Source organism: Limulus polyphemus, unplaced genomic scaffold (assembly GCF_000517525.1).
Source record: "Limulus polyphemus unplaced genomic scaffold, Limulus_polyphemus-2.1.2 Scaffold307, whole genome shotgun sequence".
NCBI lineage: Eukaryota > Metazoa > Arthropoda > Merostomata > Xiphosura > Limulidae > Limulus > Limulus polyphemus.
In genome coordinates this window covers 239,181-252,515 of record NW_013665917.1, presented here as the reverse complement: position 1 = coordinate 252,515, position 13,335 = coordinate 239,181, and the positions used below count along the sequence as shown (strand labels likewise).

The window sequence follows — 13,335 nt, the reverse complement described above, 5'->3', positions numbered from 1 at the left end:
CCAAACAAATTTGAATTAATCAAAATAATTACGGGAAACCACAATAGTAGTATTCAATTACGTGGATAGTTTGAATGATAGGAAACTCTAATTTTGATTAGTCAATTATTTTCATTATATTAATCAATTTAATCATAATTTTGGTTGACCAATAACTTTACGTGACACTCACTAATCATAGGTAATTGATTATGTTGGTTAATCAAGATAATTGCCCAGCTCCAATCATGGTATCAACATGCTTTAACAGGAAATAGATAAGGGAGCCATATATGACTTGTCATATCTTAAAATTCATGAACATCCTGCACCAATGAAAAATTTATGATGGAAGAACCATACTTCTTTCATCATTATAATACACCATGCCAAGGCACATGCCATGTCCAGCAATGGTTTGAGGCAAATAACACCCAGAATCTCCTTTGTCAACCTTCATCAAGTCCAAGTACTGACTGAGAGACAGAAGGGATACTTTCAAATATCACTACACTAGGTGCTGCTTTGCAAGAGTAACGGCAGTCTATTTTACTAAATGTGTACTAGCAGTTGGTGATACGTGTTAGTAAGAAGCTAAGCTGTGACTAATATCAAAATGTACCAACTCCTTATTAAAACAGAGTACTAGTGACACTGTCTGTTATGAACAAAACTGTGTAAAGCAATTCTATCTTTGAACTGCCAGATTTTTACCAAAATAATCAAGCTGTTATTTTCGTTTTCATATCTTTCAAGTCTTTCCTACATAAATATGTTCCTTCTATGACTATTTACATGGGGACTGTTTTATTAATGCACTAACATTCTAAAGATTAAAATAACTTATTTAATGGAAATAACTTATCTCTAAATAGCAACTTTTATGCTCTAATAAAATAATCCTAGATGGCCTACTTTTATGAAGACAAAGTCTTTTCCAGAGCCCTTGCACTCCATATAGCCAGGAACTTAGCTACTGTTTAAGTGATCTATTATGGCTGTCTTCATCCTTCATAACAATTAATAGTAAGCAAAAAGACAGATGTAAATTAAACAATGCTTATGCATAAAATATGCACAATGATGTGCTAAATGCACCAAAATTAATCTGCATGTGATTTTTTATTGCTAATAGTATTTTTTTTTTTCACCTAGAACTGTGTAAGGATGTAGTTTTTAGGAAAGACTCTACAGAACCTAAGAACAAAATTATAAATTACCTCTCTAAGAACTTTTCCCGTTGGTTTCTTGTAAAGCGTATGACAAATCATCACAGAACTTCCTACCTCAGAAGCATGTACTTGTATTATTGCTGAAGCAAGGTGTTCAAGAGCTGTTACAGTTCCACTGTCATGAACATCCTTATGTAACAGAGCTACAACCTGCTTAACTAAAAAAATGTTTTTATTTTGTTGAAATAATATTTTTTATACAAGGAGAGTCTAAAATTCAACTACAATAAAATTTTATTTTCAAGAAATTATTAACAGAACACTTTTTACAATACAGGATTATTACAGGAACTATAATATAAATATATCAATAAAACATGAATTACAAAATATCTTTACTCTTTGTGTAATAAAATCCTTCAACAAAAATACTCATCAATAACTTTTTTTTTCTCGTGTAATCAGTGATACATTTTTCAAAGAATGTTTCTTTTTGTATTAGCATGGTTATGTCATTTTGTCATTGCTACTGAGGTGAATGTATATTGTAGTGAGCTTTAGACCTTTCTCTTTCTAGATAACCCTCATATAACTTCGTAATTCCCTTAAATATGTTTAAGAAAACTTATGAACCTAGTTTATGTGTTTGTTTTTAAACCGTAAGTCATTGTTGATTATTTCACTTATAGTTTTGTTAATATACATCAAACTTGTAATTGAATCTTTTGAATTGTTTTCCTTCTCAAAGCATTCTATTTGGTGCAAAACAGACAATATTTATTTATTTTTTACACTGCTACACAGAACTTTTAATTCAACCCACTTCAAAATGTTATTGTTTTCCTTCACATGAGACATAAAAAAAATGATTTTTCAATTTCTGATGATTGAAATTAAAAACTTTCTGAAAGAACAAAAACAGTATCTTTTTCCAATACAGAAAGTGACTGCAAACCACACTGGGGGAACCGCACTACATCCAGAACAGGTATGCTCTTCACCCAGAATTTAATTCATGTACTGTGGGAGGAATTTTATCATCACCAGATAGCTGATGTTCCACTGTTTGGGGGTTGGAATTATAGCGCCATGGTCCCTATATCCCACGTTGGCTAGGGCAATTGATCCACAATGTATATATATATGAGTGGATCCCAACCTGCGGCCACAGAGTGATGCGTTTCGAGCCACTGAAATCACGACGAGAAAGCAAGCAACATCAAACTGCACAAATCTTCTCAACCTGAAGAAGTCCGAAAGGCAATACCCCAGGCTCGGAATGACAGAATCTTGTATGCCATACTCAATCTGAGGAAACGGAACTCATCCAGTGTGGAATTATGAACACCCATCTTCACTCCCCAACCGAGTGGAAAGGTAAATTCTTCTTGTCTCCAGAATTATGGGGAGGATGTGGAACAAATTGTGCTCAACCAAGAACCCAGGATGGGACCACTCAGTGTTTGGAATTATAAGGAGACAATGAAGCCTCTTCCAGGAACAATGTACTGAACCAATATTGATAAAAATAGGAGGGTCCCCAACCTTGCATTCTTCTCCAAGAGTGTAGGAAATTCACTCTAACATTCTGGAGTAAAAGCCTCTATCCACCACTCCAGTGACTGGAAACCGAGTGTGGTAAGGACTTCCTAGCTCTACTAGTAAAATCTGGGGGTAATGATCATTGTGGAGTCCTGAGGAACAGTGCTCTGGAAATAATGCAATGGGCGAACCAAGATCCCTAAATTTTTAAAAGCAAACTGCCCCCAATTTATTCAATACAAAGATCAGCAGGGATGGGCAGGATCCCCTTATGATTTACTCATGATAGTCCATGAATGGCATTTCAGCATAGTACAGCAATACCACCCAGTCAACCTCTAGGTGGACTTATGGAACACCTCCTTTCTACAGAGCCTGTTGCAACCTAAATAAAGTATATTGAATTAATGGTTGCTAGTGCAGAATTGGTTTGATAAAAGCACACCAGCCTAGGAAACACTCACCACAGAGTGGGATCCTGTGAAAACGAGGTAATGGACTCTGAAAGGTAAAGAAGATACAAGCGTAAAAATGAAAATACCCCATCTATATAATTAGGCAGAAGTGATTAAGACAGCTATAGGGGGTAGTTGAAAACCCTCAGATGAAGCTACTGCCAAACCATGCAAATAATGTGAGATAAAAGTATTGGGGGAGGTCCACATACCAGCCCACACAATGTCCTCCAGTGGGCATTTCAACCGGGTTGCTAAGGATGAATCTAATTAGACGTGACATGCAGAAGTTTCCTCGCCTTCAAAGAGAGCCCAGAATAAGCAATATAGATCAATTTCATACCCACCTCGTCAATGTAACCGGGGATAAATCCTGGGAAACTGAATAATCCAATGAATAAAAAGTTGTTGTCTGACATCTCAAAGCATAAAATTGGTGAAAAGAATTTATTCCATTCCCTGGCTGCCAGTGTCTTAGGGAAAGAATAACTGGTCTGAGGATGTAGGTAGAATGATAAAGTGTCCCATGCACAGTCAGCTCAAATCACTCCTACTGGCAACATCTGTAGGTCAGCAGCAACGAAATATAAACCTTTAGGGAAAGTTGATACATGACACATGAGGCTTAGGTCTCAAATGGGTGTTGAGAAAGGGCATGTAATGCCACCTTAATATACCAGTAAGGTAGCTGGAATGTTCGTGACAAAGGACCCAAATGACTTGAGGGAGCTGGAGAGTATTGGGGACTCGATGAATTTTTGTCTCTAGTATCACATGGTAGTCAATAAGGCTGCCTTATACAGGGCGATTGTGGAAGATGCAAAACCCTTGCCAAAGAGCCAGTCAAAAAATGAGTTATGGTTCGCACTTCTGATCGAAGTGAGTGCAACTTCTCAATACACCATTGTTGATACATGTGCCATTTTCATTGATAAATGTCCATTCATGAACAAAGCAAAGACTGGGACAGATACATGGAAACCTTATAAATTAAACCTCGATGCTGTGCACAGAACTGCATAACCTTCATGCCTGAAGCTTGAGCTTCTGGATAGCCAGGTGTATGATGTGAGATCATCGCTGCCTCCACAGAGATGGCCAAAGCAGAATAGGTAGACACTCCTGAAGGTACTGCATAAGCAGAAACCAAGGTGTACCTGCCAATCTGGTGCTATCAACAGGACCCGACAATGGGTTGGAACAAATCATAATTAGTACCTTGGGTAACATAACTAGCTTGCCATGTTCCATGGGTGATGACTTCAGTGGCAGATCAATTGTCTTGAGCCAAACAGATTCTTCCGATAGAATAAATGCTGCATCATGAGTTTTTCTGTTGGATTGGCTCACATTTTGAAATATTAATGAATGATTGATTGTTGGCCACTCACTGAAATACTCAACTACAGGCAATTTAGTCTCCAGTACATCACCATTGAGTTTGGGCATTGGATGCATTCCATCAGGATGGGATTGGGTTACAACTCTATGCCTTCCCTCCAATTCAAAGTTGGCCTTTTTTACTAGGATTGTGGATGTTCAAGTTCAATATCATCAGCTCCTATCTAAACATTGCCATAGTGGTGGTGTTCTGACACTATTGGAATTTTTTGTGCACAAGGGTCAGGTACTACAGTTGATGGTTCTTACCTTTGGATTAGCATTAGCACCATATGGGTTCTGCCAAATCATATGAACTTTTTCTCATTACCTCCATTCCCTAGCCCTGTGCACACACCATTCCATGGATGACTGGTTACTGCAAGCACCATCCCATCAATTGTCAGAATGTCACACCTGGATTCTACTTTCAGAAACAACCAAGGCAGCCTTCATTATCAGAGATGAGACATCTATTCTCACTCCAACACATCAGTCTGGGTATTTTTTCGTCACATTTATCAGTTGGGCTCAGCCAACTCTCATCTGGCTCCACACTATGGAACAGGAAACCCAACTCTTACTCACCTCTCCTTCTTCCACTACACGGATGATTCTTTCTTTTGTGGGATTGTGGGCATCACTCAAATTCCTCATGCCTTTGGGGCAAACACACAAGAGATCCCTTCAATGGTCTTTATGTGACCAAGAGATCATACACAATGATTCACTGATTTCCCCAGTTTCCTTAGTCAGAATCATGATCATTGATCTTGAGAGGTTGTTAAGTTGGAACACTACTATGATATGGATTCCTCTACTGCTACTTTGTCCAAAGCATCTCTTCAGGGATGGGGTGCATATACCAACAGTCATGAATTCCAGGGTCTATGCATGAACAAAGTGTTTTCATCCTTTTTCCCTATACAATGTTTTGGACCTTCTTGCTCTTCAATGGGCAATGCCTCGTGGTCTGGGCTTATTAAGGGGAAAATCGTTAGGCTTCACTCCCACATTTCCATGGTGATGTCATGCATTTCCCATCAAGGAAGCACTTGGTCCAGGGCTCTTTGTTTTCGAACCTTGGATCTCCTTTCTTGGAGTCACTCCTGTCATATCATCCTAGAGTCAGGAATGAGTCACTTGTGAACCTTGGAGAATCTACAAATTGATATAGATGAGAAAGATCGATGACAGGATACCAATCTACTGTCTTCTTGGGCCTAACAAATTGAAAGGAATAAAACCCTGGAAGAACTGGCACAACTCTCTCTCTACTCCCAGACCAACCAAACTTTAATACTGAATATATGTTTGGAAAACATCTTGGGGGAAAAGCTAGTTAAACAGTTCACAAATCCAGTAACAGATGACCATCCAGTGTCCTAATACAAGTATGCACACTGCATTTTGCCTATTGAATAGGTAAAGATTATTTTCTTTTGTGTTATGTATCATGTTCAGAGTCTCCATTTCGTAGCTTAAAACTCAGTAGTTAAATTCAGAAGTTATAATTTTGCTATGCTGAAAATGTATTACCGACAGGTACTTCCCTCTTCTCACAAGATTAGCTATTCTCGTCCAGTGCTGCCCTCTATATGCAATTTTTTTCTTTATGCATGCTACAAGCCTTCTACTCCCCCTCCTATTGGAATTGAATGATTCCAACATGACTCTCACATAAATCATCATGCATCACTTCACCAATACGAGTGTGACATATGTGATGCATGTGACTCCCTCTATATGCCTCTACCTAAATATCACTTTGAGGTTTGTCAGAAGACGTAAGCACGGGAGGAAGGGTGGGAAGTGTAAGCAGAGGGAAATACTTATCGGAAATACATTTTGAGTATAGGAAAATTATAGCTTCTGATACAATACTTCCCTCCGCTGGCTGGTCATGGGATCTCAAGGCAGAGGGAAGGAAACGGGTATAGGAGACACAGGAGGTGGGAAAAAAATGGGATCACAAATCCTTCCAATAAAATTTGAAGAATCCAATGATCTTTGATGAAAGGATGCCAGTGATGAAGAAAATTGGCAAGCTGAGCTCTCACCAGGTAGTCCCCAATACTGTTGGCAACATGATGTGCATCATCGAAGAAACCGATGAGATGATGCACCTCGAGAAGATGAGAAATGGTAACAGATGCCATATTAGGCTCCGACTGAGACAAACGGGCAACAAGGTTGGAAAAGGTAGACTATTGTTGTACTGATGCAACTCATGATTCCAAAGACTCAGAGATCATATCGAAGAAGTATCATTGCATAAATGGGGCCATACATAAATCCCAAAGATAAGATGATAATAAATGGACCCGAGTTAAGGTCGCTTTCTGACCTAGAAGGTCCCAACAACAGAGAAACAACGTATGTAAAGCCAGGGCCGAAGACGACAAATGAGCCAATGTGGAAGTAAGAAGGGAGAGGATGTCCCCAGAAAACCCTCAGAATTTTGGTGGAGAGTCTCAGAGAGGAGATGGATGGAAGAAAGATACCGTAAAATAGTTGTGAGGGTATGAAGAAGGTGGGAAAATTAGGCATTGGTCAGACTTACAGTAGATTTGGAGGTTGCACCCTAAACAGGCAAAATGGAACCTAACAATTGCTGGTCCTGAAGAGGACAGTCCAAATGATGATATGCAAGAGCAGACTGATCTGAAGCCTATGGGAGGGGGCATGTGCCCAAATCTGGGGAGGGGGGAAATTAAATAGAGATGGAAAATTGGTCATGTAGTAAGGAAGGATGCGGTTCATAGGAAATATGGTAAAGGGATAAAACATCACATACCTGAGAAACAAAATCCTAAAAGACCATTTTAGGCCTAACTGACTCCTCAGGCGGGACATGGGAAGGCATGGCAAATCAGGAAGTGGAAATAGGTGATCCAAGTCCTTGTCTGCCTGAACAGGCTCAGCTTGTTCGGGAGGAAATGGGGCAAGGTCTGGAGACAGAGGTTGACCAATGTAACATTATCAGAGAAGGAAAGTACAATATCAGAATTACTTCGTAATTCATCCTGCTGATTCTCCTGACCTACATAACACTCTTTGTGAAAAACAGTTTAACCCTTTCCAGATGGATTCAGGGTCAATGGCCAAGTCATCTCGTTTGTTGACTCGCATTCAAAATTTTATTACACTACTATTTTATGAATTTATGTCATTAAGTTTGGTATCAAACTGAAGATAAAAATTCAAATTTTCATATTATGCATTATTTAATTTCTTAATTTAAAAATAAATATTAAAAAACACACCTAAATATCAATTTTTGTGTGTCATGTGGTATATTGAATGCAGCACTAGTTCAAATTAGATGTTTGTGATGTAAAATACAAAGTCTATAATTTTGTACGAATTAGGAACTCAAATTACCAATATTGACAAGCTAGAATATAAAATAAGAACCTCCTATCTTTTCTATTTGCTGAGATATCGCACATGTACTGAATCAAACTGCTCACCTCTTTCCATTTTTGGAAACAGCCCTTATATACACTAACTTCTATATATGACATGTGAATAACCAATCGAAAGCTCAGAATTTTCCCTTTGTGGCTTTATTGGCCATTTTGAAATAAAATGGCATCATCTCTTTCTTTCAAGAGAAACCTTTGTGCTGATAAGTTGAGTCTTTAGCCTATTCGAAATTTCATATTTTTTTAGATCCAAATACAGCTTAGTTACTAAACTTGATAAATTATAATGGAATTCTATGGTATCGATATAGTAATTTATGATTTTTTGGTTATTGAAATGTATATATATAAAACCTCAAAAAAATTACTTCGTTTTACATCCTCCATTTGCAAAAATTCTTAAGGCTTATCAAGCTACAACAAGCAGCAACCAAATACAAAGATTTGCTTTAGTTCTTTATTTATTGTTTTATGTTTTAAGAAAATAAGTTTAAGAACTTGTTTGTAAATAGTAATACTCTATATACATATATAATGTATAATAATTGAAATGTGACTGTATTTTACAAAATACTAGTCCATTAAAACACAGCCAAGAAAAGTCACTTTGTAAAGACTAAAGGTCAGTTTTATATTGTTGGATACAGTAACATGAGTACACGTACACCATGTCATTGTAACTTCTGTATTGTTAACCAGGCATGGCTGAAAGGTCAATATAATAAAAATAATAAATATACATATAAATGAATAATGTTATGAGATTTAAGCTATCTAGTCTAAACATTTATGTTTCTGTGTTATAATTTGTAGTCATTCTAGAACAAAAAAGCCATAATTTATATTTATTTCCTAATATTTTTATGGTGGTTACAGAAATTCATTATTGAAAATAAGAGATAAAATACAGTTTTTTCTTAAGAAATGTTTGATAACTATCTGGACAATATAAAGATCTTGCACGTGAAATTTGAAAATTACTTTGCATGTTAGATAGGCAACATGTGAAAAGAAAAAAGGCACAAGAAAAACATTGCTCAACAAACCTTAAGACTTAATAAAAAACCCTGATATTTTGCATATGAAAGCATTGTAATATTTACTGATAATATGCCAAATGTTTAGCAGGTTGGTCTATTGACTTACAAGTAACAGCAGTCATTTGACACAGAGAAAATGAATAAAGCATATCCATAAGCTGTGTCCAAAGGGCTGAGATGAACCTTGACAAGTAGTTTGTGGCTGAGACCAATGAGCTGGAAAAGAACAACGTTGCCATCTTAAGTCATGCTGATTCATCTGATGAGGATAAAAGAGGTGAAAGTACTTATCTGGTTGTGCATGATGAGCCAGATGAAGAAATGCTAAAGTTAGAGAGCAGAACCACCAAAGTCAATCTCCCAATAGATATGGGTGGGACTAGATGATCATCACAAGTTAGAACAACTGAAGTCAGTAGATGTCATGCTTGGTACATTACCAGTTTGCACAACTGAAGATGGTAGCTAGAAAAACTCAGTTGAAAAAGGCATTGCAACACTTGCTTTCTGAGCTCCCAGGTGTTGATGTTAAATACTATGTATGCACTACACTGTATGATTATCAAACAGTTAGCAGAAATTAAGACAGCTAGAGTGAATAGATATGATACTTAATACATCAACAGTTTGCCCAAAAGAATTTAAAAAACTCAACAAAAAGGGCGTTGTGAACCTTGCTCTCTGAGATATCATACAGTATTTTACAATATGACGTAAGCTCTATATTTCATGATTGCCACTTGTTTATTACTTCATAAGATAGGATGTTCATGAGGTTGAAAGATCAGTGACTAAAAACTGTTGTAACCCTTGCTTTCTGAGCCAATAAGTGAATTTGCTGATGCAAAACATCATCCTATTAAGTAAAAAACAAGATTTAAAACAGGCTACATGTGTTTTCAAGTGATTTTTTTGATGGGAAAACATCACAAGGGAAAAAGCCAGTTATTCAATTCCTTCATTCAATAGCAGACAAACATCCAGTGTTCTAATACAAGTATGCACACATTGTGTCCAGTCTCTTTATTTCTTAGCTTTAAAGTCAGTTAGTAGTTAAAAATCAGATTTACTTTATAATTAATCCTGTAGATCCTCTCACTTTAAAGCAGACCTACCTAACACACACTGTAGAAATCAGTTTAACCTGAGGACATCACAGAGTAGGGCTCTTTTCTCATTGTACACACTTCCTGACTCTTAAAACCATCAACACCACTTCTTGATAGAATTAATAACTTGTGGATCTTTTTAGTACAATCTATGACACTGTCTTTACATTAGAATAGATGATTTAGTTTCTGCCAGACAAACATAGCCTTCTCTTGAACTGTTCCCATGTTAATTCTTTGTGTATATAAAATAGTTAATAAATCAAATTTTAATATTATTTTGGTTTTAATTTCTTATTATCAAAAGGAAATATTTTGATGAATCCTAAATTTTTATTTCTATGTTTCATGCAATACTTGTTCACTCCAAATTGCACACTTAAACATCGTTTTCACTAATATTTCAGTTTTAATTTTTAATAAAAATGACCAAGTTATAGTGTAGATATTTTTGAGACAAGGTCTAATTTTATAGTCTCCAATCATCTTGATTTATAGAAATATATACCATAAAGTTAAATCTACATTCCATGCCATGCCCTCCTATCACACACCATCTTTTAAATGTCAAAAATTCTCTCTGACATTTGCTAATTATTTATTTATAATCAATAGAAGGAGAAATATGTATGTATATTAATTGTTCATTCTGATGACAACGTTTGAATTATTCTGCATCCTGATAAAAAATGCTACTGCTGAGTTCACTTCAAACATAGTAAAAAAATTATTCTAACACAGTTACAGCTTAGTTAGGAAGCCATATAAATTATAATAGTTATTGGATATTACACTCTTTGAGCCTGTTATTATCTGGGGTTCTAAACTGAATGTTTGAAATAAATAAAAATTCAGTAAAGTATTAACAATAACCATACCAAAAATTATGTTTAATTTTTATCAAGACTTTGAGGGCAACAAAAATGCATATCTGCAGCCATCAAAATGAGAGTAGTTCCAAAGGCAGGACCAGGAACATCATTCTTATAAAGTGCAATTAACCCTCTGTAAATATTATGCATAAACATTTATTAAAGCTCACTAACTGAACAGGGTGAATAGCCATTACATTTTGCCATTAATAGTTAGCTGTAATTGCTTTTATTTCCAATCTGAATGTAAATGCTACTAATTTCAAGTCATTTATCTATAGCAGGGCCTTAACAAATATTTCTAAGAGCTCTCTCTTTTCTTTATTTATACTTTCAGCTGTTTTTCAAATGCACAAATAACAGTACTGAACAAAACCTTCTAAAATCTCTAACTGAAACATAAAATTTACTTAAAGTGAGATTTCTTACCTTTACACGAGTGATTATTGAGAAGTTTATGAAACATTTGATATATTTCAGGTACTGATATGTGAAGAAGAACATTTGATAAGCCATCCACAGTGACAATTGTATTTTCATTTTCTTGAGTAATCAAATTCTCCAATATAGGTTTAATATTGTAATTTGTTATAACTCTTCCATCTGTGCTGCAGGTTCCATTCCAGCCTAGAGGGTCACTATATCCATCATAAATTATCAATCTATAAATTAAAAGAAATATAATGATATTTAGGAAAGTATGTAACCAATGCAATTCAACTTATAGACTAACTTTGACAATCATACTTCCCTTACAGTGTTTTAGAAAGTTGAGAAGATAAAAAAAAATATCTTTCACTTGTGCATCCCATGCTGTCTGTATTTGTTTCATTGTATAGTAAATAATGTAAATCACTAACAGAATTCACTAACTAGTTATACAATATATTAAGTTAAAACGTTAAAAGGGGTAACAAACACACAGCATTCACTGACTTTTTAACTATAGGTTAATATTTTTGCTAGGTAGGTGTAACTAACTTGTTCTGTGTGACATATTATATGATGCATCTTCAAACTAATTAACTCACACACTCTTTTTGCTTTAGAAACTTTTTGGTCAACTTATGGGTTTCTCGTATATCTTGTAGAACATGAAATTTCATTAGTTCTTTTTTGATAAAGCTTCCATAATTTATGGTTGGCAATCTTTAATCTACTAATGTAACTTGCACTATAAAATGGCACACAGAGATTATCAATGTATAATTTATGCCAGCATTTATAACTTCTAGCTACTGTACAAAACACAGAGCTTAAGATGAACAGAAACATACAGTTGTGTGAAAGTTGGTCATGGTTTCTAGTGCTGTTAAACTACTTCAAATGAACTAATATCAAAAAGTTCAACCTCAAACACACATGTATAGTTATGTTTAATTTAACCTCTCCTAATTAGTACTGTTATTTTTTAATCACATACATGTATTCATGCAATTGTTATGATTTGTTTGTTTCTCTTAGAGCAAAGCCACAATGAGCTATCTGCTGTGTCCACCACAAGGAATCAAATGCCAAATTTTAGCATTGTAAGTTTGTAAACTGACTACTGTCCCACCAGAGGACACAAATGTTAGTAAGTAATGTAAAGTGCAATTACTAGAAACTATATTTGTTACCACCTCATTTACATGAAAACATAATTTGAATTTACATAATTTTCTCTAAGAGTCAAATAAATCTCACAATCTATAAAACCTAACATCACAGAAAGCACACAGAAAAAAAAGTTGACATAGAAAGTATTGAGTAGTATATAATAATTACTACATACTGATAACATTTAAAGTGTTTCTGAATTTATAGTGAGAAAAAAGAAAGATAACAAAAATACTGAATTTAACAGTAGCATTTAATATAAGGTACAGTGCTTAGATTTTATATATCTGCTGTCTAATAAGCACTAACACAATAATTTTAAAAATTACAAAACTATGATTAATAATATAATTTATCCTGTAATATAATTTTATGTTTTCAAATAGCTAAGAGTTGACACTACACCTACACAACCCTGAAATCTTGGAGCTTTGGAATCATACATGGAAATTGTCTAAGGCAGAATAAGTATCAGGTCATCAAGAAATTAATGTTGCTTTTTTTTAGATGAAAAAACCCAAACAACTTGTATATCAAAACAAAACATTTATTAAATGAAATAGTCTCTATTCTTATTGATGATGCTTTTCCATCTTACAATCAGGTTGTTAATGCCCTGATTAAAGAAATCACTTGGCTCTGAAGCAAAAAAAACATGTCGATGTTGTGTTTAACACCTTCCACATTTGCATACATTTTCCCATTATGATGGTGTTGCAGCGAACGAAAAAGATGGTGCCATATCTGGAGAATATAGTT

The 13,335-nt window shown here is 35.2% G+C and overlaps 1 protein-coding gene across 1 annotated transcript in view; it reads right to left on the bottom strand.

Moving 5' to 3' along the window:
* Positions 1-13,335, bottom strand: part of LOC106457246 (elongator complex protein 5-like) — a 37,575-nt gene that overhangs the window by 13,489 nt on the left and 10,751 nt on the right. The window contains exons 4-5 of the mRNA XM_022383084.1: positions 11,407-11,650; positions 1,200-1,369 (exon numbers count right to left, since the gene is read on the bottom strand). Of these exons, the coding sequence (XP_022238792.1) occupies positions 1,200-1,369; positions 11,407-11,443 (207 nt within the window). The 5' untranslated portion in view covers positions 11,444-11,650. The remainder of the gene's footprint in view (positions 1-1,199; positions 1,370-11,406; positions 11,651-13,335) is intronic.